Source organism: Plectropomus leopardus, chromosome 18 (genome assembly GCF_008729295.1).
Source record: "Plectropomus leopardus isolate mb chromosome 18, YSFRI_Pleo_2.0, whole genome shotgun sequence".
NCBI classification, from domain to species: Eukaryota; Metazoa; Chordata; class Actinopteri; order Perciformes; family Serranidae; genus Plectropomus; species Plectropomus leopardus.
Window position 1 is genome coordinate 2,090,728 of NC_056480.1, and position 21,554 is coordinate 2,112,281.

The 21,554-nt window shown below is 38.3% G+C and overlaps 1 protein-coding gene across 1 annotated transcript; it reads left to right on the forward strand.

The window, feature by feature from the left end:
* Positions 1-335: 335 nt before the first annotated feature.
* Positions 336-18,236, forward strand: LOC121957560 (solute carrier family 2, facilitated glucose transporter member 1-like). The gene is made up of 11 exons (XM_042506190.1): positions 336-400; positions 709-826; positions 8,269-8,370; positions 9,658-9,818; positions 11,127-11,367; positions 12,100-12,262; positions 14,623-14,810; positions 14,911-15,015; positions 15,125-15,223; positions 16,119-16,322; positions 17,098-18,236. Exons 2-11 carry the CDS (start codon positions 815-817, stop codon positions 17,431-17,433), a joined length of 1,611 nt encoding a protein of 536 aa, XP_042362124.1. The 5' UTR covers positions 336-400; positions 709-814; the 3' UTR covers positions 17,434-18,236.
* The last annotated feature ends 3,318 nt before the right edge of the window (positions 18,237-21,554 follow it).

Below are 21,554 nucleotides of genomic sequence, written 5' to 3' on the forward strand. Positions count from 1 at the left end.
GAAGGCGAGGAGGACACGGGAGAGGGGCGGGGGGGTCACTATCCGACCCTCGCGAGCCCCCCTTCCGCGCATGCGCCCACTCTTTCGTCAAGTGAGCTGACCAAGTAACCGAATAACGGCTGCGACCATAATAGGACATGGACGCCGCCTCGCCTCGCGGGATGCGGCGATGATGCACAAGAGTCACGGATTTCTGCACGTAGAAGCGGAGGGGCGGGGCTACGCCACGGCATCCCAGCATTCCCGGTTTTCATAGGCTGATGACGAAAAAGAAATAATAAAAACAATTGCGTGCGGTTACGTGCGGTTCTCCTCGCAGCTGAGACGGATTTCGGGAGAAAAGGAGGGAGGCACCGCTGCAGCACGGTTATCTTTGTCCTGGTTCCAGTGGCCACGACAGGTGAGTCTCCTTTATTGTTTTGTTTTGGCTTCTTTTGCACGAATTTAGGGTTTTTGGGGGTATTTTTATGAGTGAAAAATCTGCTCCATGCTCCAGTTTGACCGACATCACTGACACAGAAAGAGGTTAACGCACAAAAATCATCTGCATTTATTTCTGCACTTTATGGTTCCACATATTCACTGTAAAATGCATGATATATATTCTTAGTGATTGTTTTTTGTGATGGGAAAGCGGTCGTGTCCTGGCTGGCAGATTCGGCAGGTACCTCGGACAGCGCCTAACGAGGTTTCCTCCTTTTCTTGCAGCTGAGCGCGCCGGCGGGCGGGTCTTGCAACGACCACCACCTGAAGATCTCCTCTCTGCAGCCGTCATTTGGAGTTAAAAATTGATAATTCAGCTCAATAACAGAAGATGGAAGGGGAGGTAAGTAGATTTCTTTCTTCCTAGTTTACAGTGTTCACCAATCAAGAGGTGATTTTGATTTTAGTTGGATTTTTGCTCCATTTTTGTTAAGCAATACAGTTGGTTGATTGTTGCGACTTGAGGATCAGTGTACTTTTTGGTTTGGGGATTTTTATTTTTTATTTTTATTTTTACATACATACATATATATGTTTTTTTATAAACCTAGGACAACTTCCATTCAGAAAATTAAAAAGTGCCTTTTTTTCTTGGTATTTTATTTTATTTTTATTTTGATAGGAGAAAAAGGAAATTAAGTGTGAATTTTTTTATGGGTCTTTTTCAGTATTTTTTTTTTTTTTCCATTTCTGTTTCTGGAAGGAAAATCTAAAGACAAAAATGTACACTGATCCTTAAGCCTGTCTTTACAAGTCAAATACCTCAGAGTTTTGAGTAGAGTATAGACTTGTGATTTGTGGATAATGCATGTTTCTATTTAAAGAAAGTATTTGAGCAGAGCTGTGTGGGCGGTGTGAGCCTGTGTTTGTATGCCATGTGAGTCACCCAGGAACATGCAGATGTGTAGCAGCAGCATACGCTCGTCTTAAAGATTAAGCCATGCAAGTCTAAGCACACACGGCGGGTACAGTGAAACTGTGAATGGCTCTTTAAATCAGAGGAACACGATGTGCTGTACGAGTCTGTTTAAGTGTGCATGCTTGATTTTTGATATTGTGTGTGGGTGTGCGTTCAAGAGTGTTGGCTGGCTTGGTTTGAGAAAAATAGGCAATGTTTTGCCTTTTTTGTTTCATACTGTATGAGGACCAAATGTTCTCATACAAGAGACAAAAGAGAAAAATCACTTATCATTTGTTCAAGTGGGCAGTTCAGAGTGATGCTTCGGACGATGTTTGTTTTAGAGTAAAAATCGAGGTTTAGAAGGATGAAAGTTTAAAGGAAATGTCGAATCAAAGTTGCATTTCTACTTTTTCTGATATTTTGAACTGCTGCATTCGAGTCTGATAGTAGAAAATGTTTCCTTTTGGTTTTGATGATAAATGCATCATTGGAAAGGCTCAGCGTGCAGTTTCTATAATTACAGTAATAGAAAATAGACCAGAATGCAGTGCAGCTAGACGCCTCCTCACTACTCCAAAGTCACACTTGTATCTCTTACTATGCTGAAACTCTCAGGTGCACACGTCAGCCACTGATAAATGCAACACGTTTCAGCTCTTTAAATCTATTTAGTGAAAACTGTGACTAGCTTTGTTTGTCTGGTTATGTTTGTTGTTGGTATTTGTTTCTTTTTTTCTGTCTGGCTATGTGTGTTTTTCTTTTTCGCTGCTGTATTCTTGCAAAAGATTTCTTGATCTCAATACAATTATCTACTGTTAAAAGCTATATAAAAAGGAGAGGTAGCTGTAGATGGATAAAAGTGTGTACACCTAAAATAATCTTGGAAAACAATTTCCTTGAAAAAGGAAAGTAAATATAACTATGAATCTTAATTTATGTTCACTTTATATCTAAGTGTTAAGCTGACTCGAAATTTAGCTGCATTTACTTAATTTTGTGAAGTTGTTGCAACTTAAGATGACAAATGGCATTACCTTGTTCTTTCAGAGTTTTAGCAGCTTCATTAAACCATGTTAGTCTGACTTAACTTGATTATGACAGAGGATTTGACTTTGTTTACTGAAGCTGCTAAAGCTTAGAAAGTTTAATTTAATTAACCTTGTCAATTTTAAGCCAGAACAACTTCACAATATTGAGTTAAGTTAATAGTTAAGTTAACATGAATTAAGTTGAATAGGTATATTTTATTTATTATATTTATGTAAAATCAGCTTCTCAGATTTTACAATGTAAAACGTGATGATGACCATGCTGTAAATGTCCAGTTTAGTCTGTAAAGCAACCAGAAGCATATAGTATCAAACAGAGGCAAAGACTAATAATAATAATAATAATAATAATATTAATAATAATAATAATTACAATAATGAACATAATATCAATTCTCAGTGTTTATGGCGCACTTTTTAAGATCCACATTACAAAGGTGATGTGACAGAGATATCATTATGGTCACTTCTTTATTTCTATTTTTTTTGGGTCATTTTCTTGGAGTTTTTTTGGTCTAGTAGGAAGTTAAGTTGCACAAATCTGTGTCATTGTGTGCCTACATTTATATGCATTCCTGTACCTCTTCACGTGCGTCCTGTCGTGTCCTGACTCCTCGCGTTCCTGCTCTTATCGCTCGTGCCAAATATTGACAAGTTCATCAATACACGACCCACATGGTGCGGGACCCTCACGCTAAAACTCAGCCTGAAACGTTATTGAATTCATCCCCCCAAAACAGCTCGATACATTTTCTCCTCGTGTCACTCGAAAGTTGAGTTGACAGAAACGGTGCCAGGATGGATGCAGGTCAGATGTGAGTGTGCGTGCGTGCATGTGCGTGCGTATGTGCACGAGCACTGCAGTACTTTACAGTATGCGGTCCTGCCGCATGTGTGCATGTGTGCATTGAGATCGGCTGTTACTTTCAGCCTGTGTCAATAAAACTGTCACCTCCAGGCTGTTGCCATGGAGATTAAGAAAGGAGGGAGGCGGAGAGGGAGAGATGTGGACACACTTGGCTGGATGGAGGGAGAGACAGAAAGAGAGAGAGAGAGAGCTTAATTGAGGCAAGAAGAAAGATGACGTCGTTGTTTAATGATAAAATATGAGTGTGGCGTTCTGGAAGGACAATTAGCTGAATCACGGCGGGCGTCTGACTCATACGTACAGTAGTTTTACTTCAAAAGTTTGTAGGTTTGTGACCGTTTTACAGTTTTTTCATGTGCAGCCAGCAGAAGAAAAATCCTGTCTTAATCAGATCTGAGTGTTGAAGCTTAAATGCCACACACGAGGCACCAGGTGGGATTTGTGTGTCCGGACAGCTTGATCACATCCTGTCATCATGACAGTGGTTGCCATAGTAACGGAGCATCTGTTCAGTAAATGTGGCTGCTGCAACAGGCTGCTGACAGAAGTTTGTCTGGAGCTTATATTACAGGCTGTATGAAACATTCTCAGCTGGTGTTCTTAGATTTGTCTTCTTCTTTTATTCTCTCTCTCTTCTTTAACCCTTTGAAACTCCAGATAACTGGTCTGATTTTTTTTTTTCAAAAACGCATAAATAGGGCAATCAGCAACTTAACAAGAAATGACCAAAAAAAGCAAAAAATGAGTAAAACAAAGTTATAAGAAAATTACCTGAAAAATTAGCAAAGAGATTCGGAGAAAAAATAGTCAAACAGTCACAAACAAGGATGGCCTGGGAAAATAAAATAAATTGTATAATAATATAGTATGTATGTTCCCACTGTTATATAATTTTATATGTAGTATTGTAATAATTCTGAATGTAGTTTTTCTGGACATTTTCCCTAGTTTTTTCTGGGTTTCAAAGGATTTAACAACAAGGGACATTAAAACTTTGGAGCATTGATATATTAAAATGCTTGAAATCAAATCAAAGAAATCAGATTGAGCCAACCAATGACAATAATGAAAACTTTTTTTTTTATTAAAGGGGATTTAAATTTTTAATCAGCGGTTTGTCACCAAAAGTCGGCACTATTCTGTTGCACTCTCCAGATGTTGACTAAGATTCTCAGCAATAAAGTTTTTAACATAAATGTTTAAGTGTCACTAAAAAGCAGCTGTATGGGTGTTTGACCCATAAACTCCTGTTATTGATCCCTATCTGAGTCATTTTGGGTGCCGTCACCGACCGATCATTTCTACTGAGTCACTGTGACTTGACAAAAAACCAGAGACAGATACGGAGAGGGACACAGTCGGTGATGGAGACGGAGAGAAAAGGGGAAGGTTAACTTCAGGCGGATATAGCAGGAGCTCTGTGTGTGTGTGTGTGTGTGTGTGTGTGTGTGGTGTGTGGTGAGTGTGAGTTGTGTTTTTGGTCCTGGTGTGACGTGCTCAGGGCTTTATTCGTTCTGTCTCCTTTAATTAACGTTTAACTTAAGTGATGCTGAGGTTTCAGACGGCTGGTGAAGGATCTGCTCGAGTTTGTGAAACTGTCTCAGCTGAAATGTGAGTCTGCTGTGACTCATTATGAGGAGCTCTTTTTTTCTCTGTAAAACGGTTGTGTGATGGTTTTTGTGGTTTTGATGGTCTAAGGATTTTATTTCACTCTCTAACAAAAATAAATAAATAAATAAATAAATAAAATAAATAAATAAAAATCAAATTTTCAGGTCATTTTCTCGCAGTTTGCAAGTCATCCTTGGGAAGTTTTTCATTCACCTTTACCCTCAAATTATCATCTCCTCCACCTTTTTGCTACCACGATAATTGATCAGCCTGTCAAGGAACTACAAGAAGTTCAATACAATAAAAGTCATCGCAGCAGAGCAAAATCTCTGCACATACAAATGTGGGCTTCATACTCCTGCTGCTGTTACCTCTTCACCTCTGATAATTTTGTATTTTTAAACATCCGCTTTAATTTGTCTCAATCAAAATGATCCCAATTCATTTATAAGAAAAAACTTTTACAGACAAGAGTCTCAATTTTGTCTCCATTTTAGATGCTGAAACACAACAAGAGCAGATAAATCCCCAACAGTCAATTAGCAAACACACTCAGAGAGATTTTGGGGCTTTTAGTCTGTGTGGCCTGACTGGATTATTGATCGCTCATAAATGTCACCTAAATCCTCCGGGAACGTATGCAAATGAAGCGAGGCACCAAAACAGTGAGACGGCGGTTTGGCCTGAGAGAAGATTTCATTAACCTTGAGAGCTGGAAAACATGTTTAAGAGATTCGCTCAAGAAAGCAAAAAATATATATATCATCCAAATAAGAAGGTGGGTGTTTTTGGGTATAGGCAGGCCTTTGAATATATAGGCCCTTTGAAACCTGAGCAAATTGGATTGATTTCATTCAAAAACAATGAAGCATGGAGCAAATTAAGAACAAATGACCCCAAAATTAGCACAAAAATAATAATAATGATTAAAATAAGATGACTACAAGAAAATTACCTAAAAACAAAAGAAAAACAAATTTTAAAAGAAGTTTAAAAATGAATGAATAAATAAACAAATAAGGAAATTAATTTAAAGAAGCTTAATTATAATAATAATTCTCAAATAAAAAAACAAAATATATAATTTGGATAATTATAAATGTAGTTTGGGGGACATTTAAAAGAAAATCCAAATCTAGTAATTTCTTGCAATTTGCAGAGCAGGTATTGCTCAGTTGCTTATTCTCTGTTTTTTCCAATATTTTCAAATAAAAGCAAACCAATTTGCGTAGACTTTTAAGGTTTAAATATTTGTGAAGGCATCTGAATGTAGCACAAGAACAGTGATGTCGATCCCGGTTAAAAGGGCTGATTGAATCCACACCAAAGAGAAACAAAGCAGTTTGTCGTGAATAGACAGCAAAATGTAGAAGAAATCACCCAGAGCTTCTCAGCATGTTTTAAATCCACTTTGACCTTGAGATCATTTCCCACATGTTTCTGTCTCTCCGTCTGATTGGTCCTGTGTGGCCAACACCCATCTGGCTCCTCTGAGAAGTGCAGTTTGAGCTAATATTATCCGACCTCGCAGTGATGTTGTTGTGGGAAGGGCAGTGGATCACCTGAGTTCTCTCCAGGTCTCTCTTCTGTCTCATATAACAGCCGCACTTTCTGCCCCGTCAGCAGCGAGTCTCTTTATTACAGACCGCAGCAGGAACAAAGACACAGTGGCCTAATTTCTTCTGCTGTGACCCACTATGACCTACCAGGAAATTCATATCTGGGATTAACCCCTTGAAACTTGGATCAACATCATTTTTCTTGGGCTGCATTTAGATGCCTTTAGCATTAAAACCCGTGAAATCTGAGCGCATTGGTTTGGCAAGAAATGTCCTTGAAACTGCAAAAAATTGACCTGAGAGAGACAAGAGAGGGGAAATTATTAGAAAATTAAAAGAAAACTTCCAGAAAGTGGTATTTATGTTATAGGGAAAAAACCCTATTTTTAAGTGCTTCTTTTCAGGTTATTTCCTTGTTTGTTTGTTTTTTTTATTTATTTTATTTGTAAATTTCAGGTAATTTTCTTGTAATTTTAACTTAATTTCATGCCATTATTTTTGGGTAATTTCTTGTAAAGTTACTCATTGTTTTCTTCATAAGTTCTTGAGAGGAATCAGGCCATTTTGCTCAGGTTATGATTAAATTTATTTGCACTTGTTTCAACAAAAGCATTTTCCCTAATAATGACAGTGTGAACCAACAACACACTATTTTTCTGATGATGGTCGTTTTACCAGAAGACTGGATTTCCACCTTTTAGTTTATACTGCCACTTTTTCTTTTTTCAATGTATTTGGTTAGAGAAAGGAAAAAGAAGAAAACAAATTAATGGGATTGATGAAAAACTGTTTTGAAAATAGACATGATTTTATCTTAGTCTCAACAGTGACTCTGCTCTGATCGCGTGACGTTTAAATGTCACACGCTCATCATTATTTCATACATGAATGCAGCTTACGGAGCCTCGATGAGGGTCAGACGTTATAACATCTGGTCGTCACTGCGCCGGTTACGGCTCCTTTATTACTTACCCTGATTTCATTACAGAGATGAATCGATGGCGTTATCGGGCTCTGGCTCAGACACAGGAGCGGGAGGACGGCTTCAGTATTGAATTTTATCTGCATTTAGCTGATTGTGTTCGAGAAAGAAAAGCAATTGATCACAGAGATGATGTTTTGTTATTACGTCTTTTTATTTCTTTATTTCCTTTTGTTTATTTTTTTATTTATTTTATCTAACTTGACCATGTTTTATTTTTTAAATTTCCTTTTATTTGTGCTTTTATTGCTTTAATTGCTTTTGTTGGCTTTGTTTTTTGTTTGTATTATTTTATATTGACATTATTATTGGTTTTTCCCCATGTTTTTAAAGAAATCAATTCAATCTACCCACGTTTCAAAAGATTAATTTGGAGGGAAGGCCCTCGATATAACAGTTTTATATAGTACATTTCAGGTTTTATTTGAAGTTTTCCTTAATTCTTTATCCAATGTTTACAGGAAATACACAAAGAGCCTCTGTGGTAGTAGCCATAGTGAACTATGAATGTGATGAGTAATTTTGTGAGACTGCATGTGTGGCGTGTTGTCGTCTGAGCGTGAGTCCACTGTTTGATACCTGATATTATTGTTTGTGCGTCACTGAGTTTAACTGCATCTTTCTGCAGTCATCACAAATCTTATTATGAGCTCAGATTTCATATTTATTACGTCTTCTCTCTTTGTCTCCTTCCTCCTCCCTCACTTTTATTTCCACATCCATCTCTCTTGTCTGTTTCTGCTCTCCATTCCTCTTCGTTTGCTCTTCCTCCTGACCTTTTCTCCTCCTGCTCTGCCTCCTCTTTCTCTCTGCAGCAGAAGCAGGTGACAGGTTACCTCCTGTTCTCTCTGGGCACCGCCGTCATCGGCTCGCTGCAGTTCGGTTACAACACAGGAGTCATCAATGCTCCCGAGCAGGTTGGTGATTAGTGAGTGAAATCAGAGTGGGTTTTTTGCAAAGATGTAAAACTCTTCAACGGCACACAGTGTTACTGCTGTTTGGGGGAAGAAAGTTTGAATTGTTCTTATCTCCTGATCTTCAAAAGCACCTTGTTTGTGAAACAGCTGTAATAACACCAGAATTTGATTTGGGCTTTCCACGGTGTCTCGATTAGTTCAGAGAGTTGTCTGTGATACAGGCTCGATTTGGGCAGATATGGTGATTGAAGAAAATTGTAACCCTGAGCAGCTTTAAATTGGATTATTTGTGTACAAATACAGATGTAAAGGTACCCATTTTTAACGTAACCTCTTCCACTCTCCCCTTCCTTAAACTGTTTTTGTCTTTTTCGGCAGTACGAGGGATCTTTAGGGGGAGATAGGAACTAAATATGCAACATAAAAGTGGATTACATCGTCTGAAAGCTGGGGACCTGGAGATTCATTTGAGATAAAGCCATACATCCGTAATAAACATTGTCTGTGGGTTAGGTGGCTGTTCAAACTTTTAAAGTTTAGCGTGTTTAGAGGCTTAGAACGTTATGATAGAAGTTGATGATGGCTATTTCTGTGCTCCACATCCATTGCTCCAGTCTCATAAGTTGTTGCTTCCATTTTTTTGTGTCGATACCACATGTTGCACATATTTGGTGCTACATTTAGGTTTATTTTTCCACTGAAGAATTGATAAAAAAAAAAAAAAAGTCTCATTAGGACACCAAAACATTGAGGAACACCATGGAAACATTCGTACTGTAATTTGATGTCAAAACTTGACATTTTAAGATTTCTGTAAAAATAGCAATTTTTTTTTGCAATTGGATGGCGAGCACTTTTCTTCTGAAAACTGTAGAAATGCTCCTTTATTGTCAGTTTACATATAGCAGTCTTACATTGAAGGCAATGATCAACTTAACAACACATGGCCCAATAAATAACAAGAAGTTTACAAAAAAAAAGGAAATTACCTGAAAATAAACACAAAAAAAGAAGTTCTTCTCGAAAAACGTTCTCGAAAAAATGCAGAAAATTGAAAAATGTATGTTCATTTTTTTTCTGTAACATACTTTTAAATATACTGGCACTGGCTCTGTATTTCATGCAAACATGAGCGCGGTGTAAAGCTTCTCTTCTGACTCTTAAAAAGAAAGCAAATACAGACTTCTAAGTCCTCCTTTTACTGACCAGTACTTCAAATTATCTTTGCAAATCTATCTTTAAATGCAGTGAATATTTATCTTTTTATTCGTCTGTCCCCGCCATCAGAAACTACGATCCTTCTTTAACGACACCTGGGTTGAGCGCTATGGAAAGCCCATCGACCAGGGGGTCTGCACCATCGTGTGGAGCATCGCTGTCGCCATCTTCAGCGTGGGCGGCATGGTGGGCTCCTTCAGCGTGGGCGTCATGGCAAACCGATTTGGCAGGTAGAAGTTAAACTGGGTGTACATTTTTGTTACGGCAAGCCAAACCTGTTCTTGTCACATCGTCTGTGTGAAACTACAGGCAGAAATGTTTGTTTTGCGTTAGGATTTTTGGACATATTCATGTCAGTATCAAATGTTTCTTTGCTGTGGGAGTTTTGTTTCTCCTTTAATGGAAAATGTATTTTCTGTGTGATGCAGCTGAGCTGTCTCAAGCCATTAACTCTAATGGAGTTTGTGAAGCGTGTTTGTCTGGAGCCCGCTGCTCGGCTCTAATGTTCCCCAGAGTTCTTCCTTATTTGTCCTTCCTCCATTCGCCTCTGTGTTTATCCTGAGCATCAAACCACAATCCTTTCTTCTTTCTGTTGTTGTGACCACCGCCATAAAAATGATTTCCAAATAACTTTGGGGTGGAGATACATTTGGCTTCATTCATTATTGTTTACACCCTTAAAATGGTATGAAACTGTCACAGAGTTCAAATTACAAAAGGATTTGAAACGTTTTATAAGATTGAAATACCTTTTTAAGCCTTGCTTAATGTTTTGATTGGCAGAAAAACTATTCAAATTTCTGTTTTTCTCTCTTAAATCTTTATTTTGTATTTGATTTTTTTCCTCACAACCACAGCACTTTTTTTTTTTGTTTTATTCATATGTTTTTGGTAAATATACACACCAACATTTTAGCATTCACACCCCACCGGCCCCAGAAACCTGAGACAAAACCTTGATAATGGTGACCTGAAAACTGGTGCACATTCATCGAATAAAAAGTTTTGAAATTTGACATTTGAAAGGGAAAATCTTAGTTTTTAAATTTTGTGGATCTATTTTTGCATTCGTATTGCAGACTGTTTTTTTAAATATCTGCCCACACAGCTGCGAGTCTGCGAGTCACATGATTCCTGCTGCTCATCGTTTGTCCATGAATACGTGTTATTCCTAAAATGTTAAAGTATACCTTCAAATCATCAAAATCTTTGCACAAAAATCAAAAATAGATTTCCTGATGTCCTTCATGTTGACACACAAGGTCATGCACTCACACACAAACACATATATTTGCTCAGTAAAACTGAGCTAACACCTCTGTGTCAATAAACCAATTAGGCAGGAAACCAGCTGACATTCACACAGAGGTCAATCAGTCCTGACACACGTATGTTAATCCCTCAGCTAATCAATAAACTTGTCAATCTTCCTCAACCACAAACAGTAAGAAAACATTGAAGCTAATCACAACTATACTTCTACTGTACCATACTGAAATAACGCTCCTCCTCCTCCTCCTCCTCCTCCTCCTCCTCAGGCGTCGCTCCATGTTCCTGGTGAACTCTCTGGCGGTGATCGGCGGCCTCCTCATGGGCTTTTCCACCATCTGCTCCTCGTACGAGATGGTGATCGCCGGTCGCCTGATCATTGGCCTTTTCTGCGGTCTTTTTACCGGCCTGACTCCCATGTATGTGGGCGAGGTGTCACCCACTCCCCTGCGAGGAGCCTTCGGCACTCTTCATCAGCTCGGGGTGGTGGTGGGCATCCTCATCGCTCAGGTCAGCAAACCTCACATTAACCCTGTGAAATCTGGTCAGTTGGTTTGATTTATTTTAGATGAGAAAATTATGCAAGGCAGCTTTGTTTGTACAACACATTTTATACAACAGGGCAATTTAAAGCGCTATAACCAGAAATAAAATATAAAAACATAATAAAGGAAACAGATTTACAATAAAAGAGGGAAGAGATAATATATAAACTGCAAAATGTATTACTAAAGGATTTTAATACTTTAAAACAAAAATTACGAGGCGCAAGTATTTTTTTAATTACTATGTAATTTTTTTTTAAAGGGTCAAAACAAAACCATAATAAGGAGATGCCATGTTTTAATAAAGTGATTTAAAAATCTAATAGTTATATAAAATCATTTAAAATATTAATTATGTTAATTATAAATATAGTTTTCTGGACATTTTACCCTAACTTTAAAAACAAAATCTATTACTTTCTTGCAATATGCAGGACATTTAATGTCAAGGTGCTAATTGTCTTTTTCCCAAAGCTTTTGAAAGAAAACAAACTAAGTAGCTCAGGCTTCAAAGGTTTTTAAATACTTGTGAAAGGCCAGGTTTTAACGGGTTAATGACCAAACAGCTGTTGATTTTTACGATCATAAAGTTCTTCCTGTATCAGTCAGCTAACTGCAGTATAGATTTTGACCTTTGATGGTTTTTTTTTTGGTTTGAACTCTGACCCAGCTGCTGTTTGTGGCCCTCTGTGTTTAGATCTTTGGTCTGGAGGCTCTGCTGGGCTCAGCCAAGCTGTGGCCCCTGCTGCTGGCCCTCACTGTGGCCCCTGCTGTGCTGCAGTGCATCCTGCTGCCCTTCTGCCCTGAGAGCCCTCGCTTCCTGCTCATCAACCTCAACCAGGAGGAGCAGGCACGCAAAGGTACACACTGATACTGCTATAATGCTAAGGCCTTTACGATAGTCGACTTTTACCGGGGAAGATTTTGTTTTGAAATTAGAAGGGCCACTTATGTAATGGTTTTGGGGTGCACTGCCAGAAAATTATGAGCAATAAACACTTAATTTTTGCACTATTTCATTAATTATTATAAAGAGATTCCTCACATGTTACTAGGCTGTCTCTGCAGTAGACAGACTCAGCTACTTTTGCAACACGACCAGAAAAAAAACAGACCGTGGAATTGGCTTTTGCACAAAAGGTAGAAAACCTACAACTACCAGAATGCACCAGACTCCTCTTGGTGAGTGACATCATGGGACCTTGTCCAGCATCCCACCAGATCTCATTTTATCTCCTTTCGGTGAGCTAAAACATGTTGCTGAAAACATTTTAGGTGATAAATATGTGACTCAGTAACAAAATCATGGTTCATATTTGATCAGCACTGCTTGGTTTTACTGTTTAATCTCTGTTTATTTGACTTCTGTTTTCACTGTGTAGGAAGCAGTGTGGCATCCACTTTCTGTTCACAAAGTCCCTCCATAACGACAAAACTTGGCATCAAAATAAGTTTCTGAAAATATTGTTTGATTGGATTTCGCTCAGAGTTTTGAGAGACACAGAGAAGGGCGGGTGTTTCTCTGATCAGCTGTACATACTAACCACATTGTTTTGATACAAATCTGGTTTAAAATCAAAGTATCAATGTAATTTAGTCAAATTCCTCTTCTATTTTAATTTTTTTTTATTAGAGGGGACAAATGCACGTTTCAAATATTAAGGGGAAAGAGAGGGAAAAGTAAAATCAAAATGAACAAAAAAGAAAAGAGAAAAAATATTAGATGAAATTTAGAAAAAAAACAGGAGAGAAAGATCAAGGAGAAAAAAACAACAGAGCCAGGAGACATCAGTGGTTACAGGTACAGAGGGGTGAGATCAGGTGAGACGGGGATATTTTAGCCCGGAGAGAAGAGTCCTCGAACAGACAGAAGGTTTTGGCATCTGTTCAACACTCTGCCTCTCAGGGTCGTCTCCGCGGCGCTGACCCACTTCTCCTTCACGCCTCTCGCCTGACACAAACACAAACAAACAAACACCAGACTCCACAGTGAGATCATCGTTTCTGTGACTGCTGGTGTTTGTTGCGTTAGTAGAGAAAACTCTTTTCTCTGCTCTCTCTGGTGAAGATAAATATCCTGCTCTGCCTCTTTAACACCTGAGCCAACTAAAAAAACACGAAAACAGCTGAGATGATTATGTCACTGCAGGCTTTTTGGAAAATACTGTAACTATGTGTAGGATTTATTTTATTTTATTTCCTTTTTTTGTGGTTTCAGCATCATTTCAAAAAGTGTTTATTCATGGAAAAAATGAGACAAATCTTTTTAAAATGTGCTTTTATCCAATTCCTCTCAGTGTCTGTGGGTCAGATTTGTGTGGTTGGAGGAGGTTTGTCTACCGCATTGTTTTCTCTGATACTACCACTGGAGGGTGCCACAGTTGGTGACTTTGCAAATCCACTTATAGTGGCTTTTTTGAGGCATTTTTCTGGCTTTATAGTTATCATCCACCTGAACTCAAAACAGCAATTACAGTATTCAATGTTTTTAACCACAAGGCCACAAAGATGAGATATAGTAGGTGTGTAACGGCACAACTGAAAATCCAAATGTAGACTCATATACACATTTAAAACATAATATCTGGACCAGATATAACTTCTAGCAGTTCATTCAGTATGCCAGAAAATTAAAGATAAAGGTTTGTTAGCATCAAATCTGTTAGTGAGGAAGAAGCTGTCATTTACTGCAAAACTAGGGCTGTCCTGAATTCCATTTTCTGGGCTCTGGAGCTTCAACATTAATCAACAGTGAATTATCCGAACTTCGGTCAGCGGGGCGCAGGATGACAGACCCCTTGATGATACCTTGCACCCCAGAGCTTTAGCATCAGGTGAGGAAGAGACTGTGAGCCTCAAGGCTTCACCGTCAGGTGAGAGAGAAACCGAGCACCACAGAGCTTCAGTGTTAGGTGAGAGAGAGCCTGTGTACCTCCCACTGCTTGACAGCTTTGAGACACTATATAGTTTGTAAAGTTAGAAAAACTTTGACAGTCATCAGCACAACCGTCTCTGTGCAGTGTTCTATACTAGTCTATTCATTTTCATCTGAAATGATAAGTGTCCTGATTTTATGGAAGATAATGAAATTCTGTGCTGTCCTGCAGGAAAAAGCTCCAAATATCAGCACAGCAGAGCATTTTTCTGCCCTCTGTCGTCATGTTTTTGTGCCAAAGACAAACACTCCACCAAACACACTGTGTTTCTGCTCTGCTGACAGCGCTGGTGCGTCTGCGTGGCAGTGAGGATGTGAGTAAAGACTTGCAGGAGATGAAGGAGGAGAGCGCCAAGATGGCCATGGAGAAGAAAGTGACCATCCTGGAGCTTTTCCGCTCAGCGACGTACCATCAGCCCCTTCTCATCGCCGTCATGCTGCAGCTCTCCCAGCAGCTGTCAGGGATCAACGCTGTGAGTCAGCAACAGGCCGAGGAGATAATTAATAAAATACACATTTATATTTCAAATATAGTTATAAAATGTCAGTTTTTTCTTCTTTTCTGTCTCTCAGGTCTTCTACTACTCGACGGGCATCTTTGAAACAGCTGGTGTGAAAAGGCCGATCTACGCCACCATTGGAGCCGGCGCCGTCAACACCGTCTTCACTGTTGTTTCTGTGAGTGACATCAGTGTGTTTGTCTTTGTTTTCTAAGTGTGTGTGAGTGTGTGTGTATGTGTGTGAACGTTCAGCAGCACATCACTTCCTCCTGTTGTCTGTCAACCAGCTCTTCTTGGTGGAGAAGGCGGGACGAAGGACCTTGCACCTGCTGGGACTGGGTGGGATGGCGATCAGCGCTCTGCTCATGACCATCTCCCTCCTGCTGGTGAGTGTGTCAGCACTGTGTTTCTCTCTCGACAACCAAACTGTCATTGAATGAGGCATCTATTTCAAGCTATATGCACAAAAAATACATGCAAATATGATTATTTCTGTTACATTATATTATGTCTGTTTCTTTTGAATTGCAAAAAATATAACTAAATTTATCTAATCAGTCTGAATCAGTGACCTATAGATATTTAACTTGTCACCTTTCTAAAGTGATGTAGATGTGTATTTCAGGGGTGAAAAACACATCAGGGTGAAATAACAACGTTACACCAGTGTTGGGTGTAGGTATAAGTGCACTTAACTTCAAACTTTCAGCTAGAAAGGGCAGTAAAACATTCCTTTTAATCTGGTATTAAATTGCTCTTTTTATACTGTATATTTTTACATATAATCTGGTCACTTTATATGGTCAGCAGTTACATGGACATTAATAACATATTCTACTTTATATGTAATCAAAAATTAATCTTAAATATGTGAATCAATAAAAAAGTTCCTCACCATTGACCAAACATTGACTTTTGCCCAACACGTTAATACATTTATGACCTCAGGTCGGCAACTTGTGTTATAAAATAACGCCATTCTCAAGTCAGTATACTCGCCTGGCATGCTTTATTATTAAAAGTTTGCTTGCTTGCTGCAGCTAATATATGCATTTACCAAAATATGCAATATAAAAGTAAATTATAGCTACCAGGAACAAAATAACCAAATATGTAATTTTTTACCATCAATTGTTGACAATGTTTTCATGTTTTCTGCCATTTCTTTCTTCCTTCTTTGCCACAAGGTGTTGCTATGTCTTTTTAGAACTACAATCAGATTTCATGTCTCATTGAAGTTTCGGGATGAATTGGACTTGTTTTTTTCTCCTGTCTGAGCAGAAGGACATTCCTGCAATGAGCTACATGGCCATCATCGCTGTCATGCTTTTTGTTGCGATGTTTGAGATGGGCCCCGGTCCAATCCCCTGGTTCATTGTGGCCGAGCTGTTCTCCCAGGGGCCCCGCCCGGCCGCCATGGCGGTGGCCGGATGCTGCAACTGGACGGCCAACTTCCTGGTTGGAATGAGCTTCCCCAAACTAGAGGTAAGGGAGGAGCGAACATCCTGGTTTGACTCTGGTTTGGGTTTAGTTTATATTTCTGTTCTTTTATCTGGACTTTTTAAATCCCTTTTTATTCTTTTTTAAATTGTTCAGGTTCTGCTATTTCTTTCTGGTTTAACCCTTTGAAATATGGATCTACATAAGTTTTTTTTATGCTGCGTTCAGACACCTTTTACAAGCTATTTAACCCTTTGAAAAGTCAGCATATTAATTTGATTTCTTTTGAAAACATGGGGGGAAAAGACAACAACCAACTTGGCAAGAAACATCCCACGAATTGCAAGAAATTGTACATAAACATAGTTTTAAGAAGAGTGGAGGATTATTAGATTTTTTTTTTTTAGAGAGAAAAATGCCCAGAAAACTATATTTATAATAATATATATCTAATAATAAATTAGAATAATTTATAATACAATAATAGCGTAATAATATATTGTATATATTATATAAAACAGTGATTTTATATGATATATTCTAATAATTTTATATTTAAAATTATTTTACATTTTTTTTATCTAGATAGATAGATAGATAGATAGATAGATGGATAGAGACCATAAGAACCACTTTTTGTAGGTTACTTTCTTTTTTGTATTTGTTTTTTTATTTCTCTTTTTCTCATTTTCGATTAATTTTCATGTAATTTTCTTGTCACTTTTTTTACTTTCTGAATTGAGGAAAAAGCTTAAAAAAGAAAAAAAAAAGAAAAAAAAAATTGTTCCATTTATTTCCTCTTTTCTTTTGTCTTTTTTAGGAGTTGTTAGGTCCCTGGGTCTTCATCATCTTCACCATCTTCCTCATCATCTTCTTCATCTTCACCTTCATTAAAGTCCCAGAGACGAGAGGCAAGACCTTTGATGAGATCGCCCGCAGCTTCGGCGGCGGCGCCCCAGCTCTCACCTCATCTGTTGAGGACCCTCCTGCCAGCGCCAGCGCCGCCACAACGCTCCCCGCCTCGCCGGTGAAGGAGAAGGTCCCGCTGGTAGAGGCGCCACCAGCAGAGGCCGCTGCAGCAGAAGCCCCGCCCCCAGCTGCTGAAACCACGCCCCTTGACGCTAAATCCAAATCAACAGCGCAGGAGAGCGTGTAAAGCAGCTGCAGGTAGTTTTAATGGGTGAAGGGGATCATAAAAGAAGGAAGAAAAAATGCTGTACATTGTAATTATCAAACTCGGAACAATAGAATTTTATAATACAGAAAACGGCAGCATAGTCAGCTTTTAAAGGTCACGCCTTCTGCTTTCACGGTAGAATTTTCCTCGACTTCCTTCTTTTAAATCCTCCCTTCCCCACCTGTGAAAGGGAATCAGTCACTGTACAACGCTACAGATTAAATCTACTGTACATTCCTAGGAATTTAAGCTACATTCATCAAAAAAAGGGTGGGTCTTTTTCAAGACAGCTGTGTGTCTAGTCAGGTGGACACATTTCCAGCGCAGATTGTGTCCATGGAAACTGTCCAGGTAAAGGTCCAGGTTAAAATGTCCGTCAGTGCAGACTAGAGGCAGAGTGTGTTGATAACGGCGCAGCCTTTCGTTTTCCAGACATGCTATCTGAGTTCAGGTCCATGTAGTGTGAGCTGACATGGAAAGCAATGATGCACTTTTCTTTCTTTCTTTCTTTTTTTTTTAATTTACATATTTTTTGACAGCGTTATAGTAGGTATTTTAGTGCAATATAACTTTCTAGTTTGATTCTAGTTATATTTAATTATCTGTTAATTCTTGTAAACGTTCTCAGAAGTGTTCTCAACTTGCAGGTTTAAGAAGGGATTCTCAAAATTAACGCTCCACCTTCAGCTGCTGAATATCAGCTGACGAGCTGGAGAACTTTTAAGCAACGCCAAAGTATGAAAGTTTAATTTCCACCAGCTGATCGAGCACAGGAGTTCAGATGTGTTTCTTCTGGTTGTTCAATTCGGTGTGGGGAATTAGCTGGTCTTTAAAGTTGTAATCCACAAGTTTAATCAACTTAGTTTAGTTTTGCGCCACCCATGTTTTGTGCTCTGGTCCTGCCAGTTCTTGGATTTCTGGTTAAAGGAATAGCTACTTAAAAAAATGAGGGAGAGGTTAGACTTGTTATTTCTTTAGTCAGTAAGTCAAAACCAAAAAAATCCATGGCACACTCTTTTGCAAAAGTTAAAAAGTCTTTAATAAATGGGCTTGATGCCTACGCATTTCAACTTACAGTCTTAACAGATTTTTTTTTGGTTTTGACTTATTGACAAAAGACAGCACGTTGTGTTTTTCTCCCTTCTCTTTTTGGTCATTTTTGTCCTTGAATCCAAAGAGCACCTGTTTTTGAAGCCTACACATGTGAAGTAACAGTCCTCACCCAAACTTTTTTATGAAGGAATACTTCACCCATAAAAGAGCATTTGTGTATGAATTACTCACCCTACTTAAAAAATTACTTTTTATGAAGAACTACTTTTTGCACGTGCTTTCATGGAATTCAAAAAAACGGGGTGTGTACAACAACAGAAAAACTGTATGAAAACATCTGTTTACAAACTCTTACACAACTAGTGCAATATAATCCAAGTCTCATTTATCCATCTGAATGCACAGTAATGTATTATTATTATTATTATTATTATTATTATTATTATTATCATTATTTACATAAATACCAGAAAAACTGAACATGCAACTCCTCACGAGGGTCTTTAAGTACAACCAAATACTTAACAAGACCTTTTTTAGGCAACCAAAATGTTACAATTCAAACATGCATGCTTCGGTGTGTGACTGTCAAAACATATTGCTCATCATGAATTCAATGAAAACACAGGGTGAGTAATTAGTATACAAATGATAATTTTGCAGGTAAAGTATTCCTTTGATTGAGTTGAGATCATTTCAACAAACAAAATTTCCTGTGTAGGCTAACAGAAATTATGAAAAACTTTGCAATTATTACTTAATGAATTTCTACTTAAGTAAATACATATTCAGTTGTTAAATCTTGTGGATTATTGCTTTACTGAACTGGAAAATTATTGCAAGCATCATGACTGTGGCTTATGATTTTAGGACTTGCTAACGACTGAGGCCTGTGGCCAAAAACATGTCGGCTGAGTTGTTGTAGATCACAGTGGGGTAACGTGCAATGTATATTTTTCTGTTAAAGAGAAAATTAAGAGTATTTATTAACTTAGAAATTGATTTTTGTATGAAGTATATAATTATGATACACAAAATCAAATTTAGAATCATAATGCTTTCCAGAGTAGCCCACAGTAATGAAACATAGTGAGCTTTTCCTGCTGTGTGGAGTAAACCAACGTGATTTTAGATGCACTTTGTTAACCAGATAAGCAGCAAAGCTTTAGAGCCACAATCACTAATGTACAAGTCATCGAGAAAACAGCGCTTTGTGTCAAATTAACAGAATAATTCTATTTACCTGAGTGACTGTGTATAAAGCTGTTGGCCAAGCTGTTGTTAGAATATATTCGTATAAAATGTGCAATTGATAAAGAAACTGCGACGTAAACAATGTAGGAGCTGATTATGAAAAGAGGAAACTAAAGGGGAAGTGCTAATATAAACAACGGGTAAACAACATTTTAGAGGAAAACCAACTTTATGTCCTTATGTCCTATTCTTTTGATCATTCATTTCGGTGTCTCACTTAAGTAATGTTCAAAGAAAAGGGGTTACAGGAAAAGTCAAGTCATTTATTTCCACTTTTAGGTCTTTAACTTAAATGAGATTCTGCCTCCAGTGCGGTGCAAAGTCACTCTTTAAGCACTCAAACTACCTTTCTACCTGCCTTCAAGTCAAAATTAAAAAAATTTATGAAAAATTGACATTTTGGTGTAAAACTCAGATGTGCTATAACTTGTTCTGTGTTTCAGAATGCTGACATGACATGTTTTTGTGATCCAACATGAAGAATGTGTTCACACTTTGTAAGACATTTAGAGCCAAATGCGCCAAAAGCAGCTTTTGACAAATCATGAGTGAGTTACATATTTATTTAGTATCCTGACATGGAAATACTGATTCAGATAGTAACAAAATCAACAAAACATCCTTGCTTGTTGTCTGAAACAGACGCTTCCGGTGTTTTTCTGGCTTTACTTGTCCGGTCCAGTTGCCGTCTACATTGTGATGCTTTGTCTGAAGAGTCAGCCATGTCGTAGCATCATCAACATATTTATGCATTTACAACGTTGTACAGTATGTTTGGTGTGTACGTGTATGACACAAAGTATATTTTCTATATTCTGTTGTGACTGTGGTTGAAACGGCTGTGAAAACAGCGTTTTCAACAACAGAAATTCATGCTGCACTTTGGGAGCATATTTATTTATTTATGTATTATTTATTTTTCGGGAACACTGGGAAGATATTTATCTTGACAAGTAATCAAGTGTTTCAAACTCAAGGGCCACGTTTGATTGGAGTGAAACCTGCCTTGTTTTAAATCGCTGATAAGCTGATTTGAAAATACACATATAAGTCAGTAGGTTTTACGCTCTCTTGAGGTGGTATTTCAGGTGATCCAAAATAGCCATATTTTGCAAAACCAAAATTGGAAACACTTTTTTCGCTTTTATAGGTCACATGACCTGTCGGGCATGATGCAGCAGGCGCTACAAGAGGTGTTATTGCATCATATAACTCTTCAAAGGTTGAGCAGATCATCCAGAAGTTTTGAATTCACAATTCCTCTGTGAAATCGTCGACCATCACCTCCCAGAAATCCCTCATATGTGGTCACTCCCATGTATAAGGGGCTTTCTTTTCCATTATCGCTCGCACAAGTCGCCATCGATTGGAAATAATGACGGCTGGTGCGGTGGCTGCGAGAGAAATAAAGCTGCTAATGTTTTGAACGTCCATTACCATGCATATTGGAGTGTTATCGCCAGAGGAGAAGTCACATAACATCACTCAATGGAAACACAATCATCTCGCAATTGTGTTTATTGACATTTCAAAAAATATTGCTCACATCTTGCGCAAATCTACAGTGCAACCCCACCTTGTGACATTTTTCACTTGTTTTGAGAAATAGAGGCCTTTCAGACTTGATGCAGAGCGGCTTGTTAAGATGAATATTTCTCCCAGTGAGCGGGTACATTATGGTGGGAGTCATGGCTTCGTTGTGCACTGCTGTGTTTGTGGATGGTAGTGACGTGTTGTGTTTGCACTGGGAGGGGAGATGAGTGGTAATCTCCTCTCATGGTAGTGTTCAGTGT

What these genes read in the sequence shown, in the direction of transcription:
- LOC121957560 (XM_042506190.1), top strand. An exon ending in GGAGGAGCAGGCACGCAAAG is followed by an intron (nt 12,263 to 14,622) that starts GTACACACTGAT and finishes CTCTGCTGACAG; the next exon opens with CGCTGGTGCGTCTGCGTGGC. An exon ending in CCGTCTTCACTGTTGTTTCT is followed by an intron (nt 15,016 to 15,124) that starts GTGAGTGACATC and finishes TCTGTCAACCAG; the next exon opens with CTCTTCTTGGTGGAGAAGGC.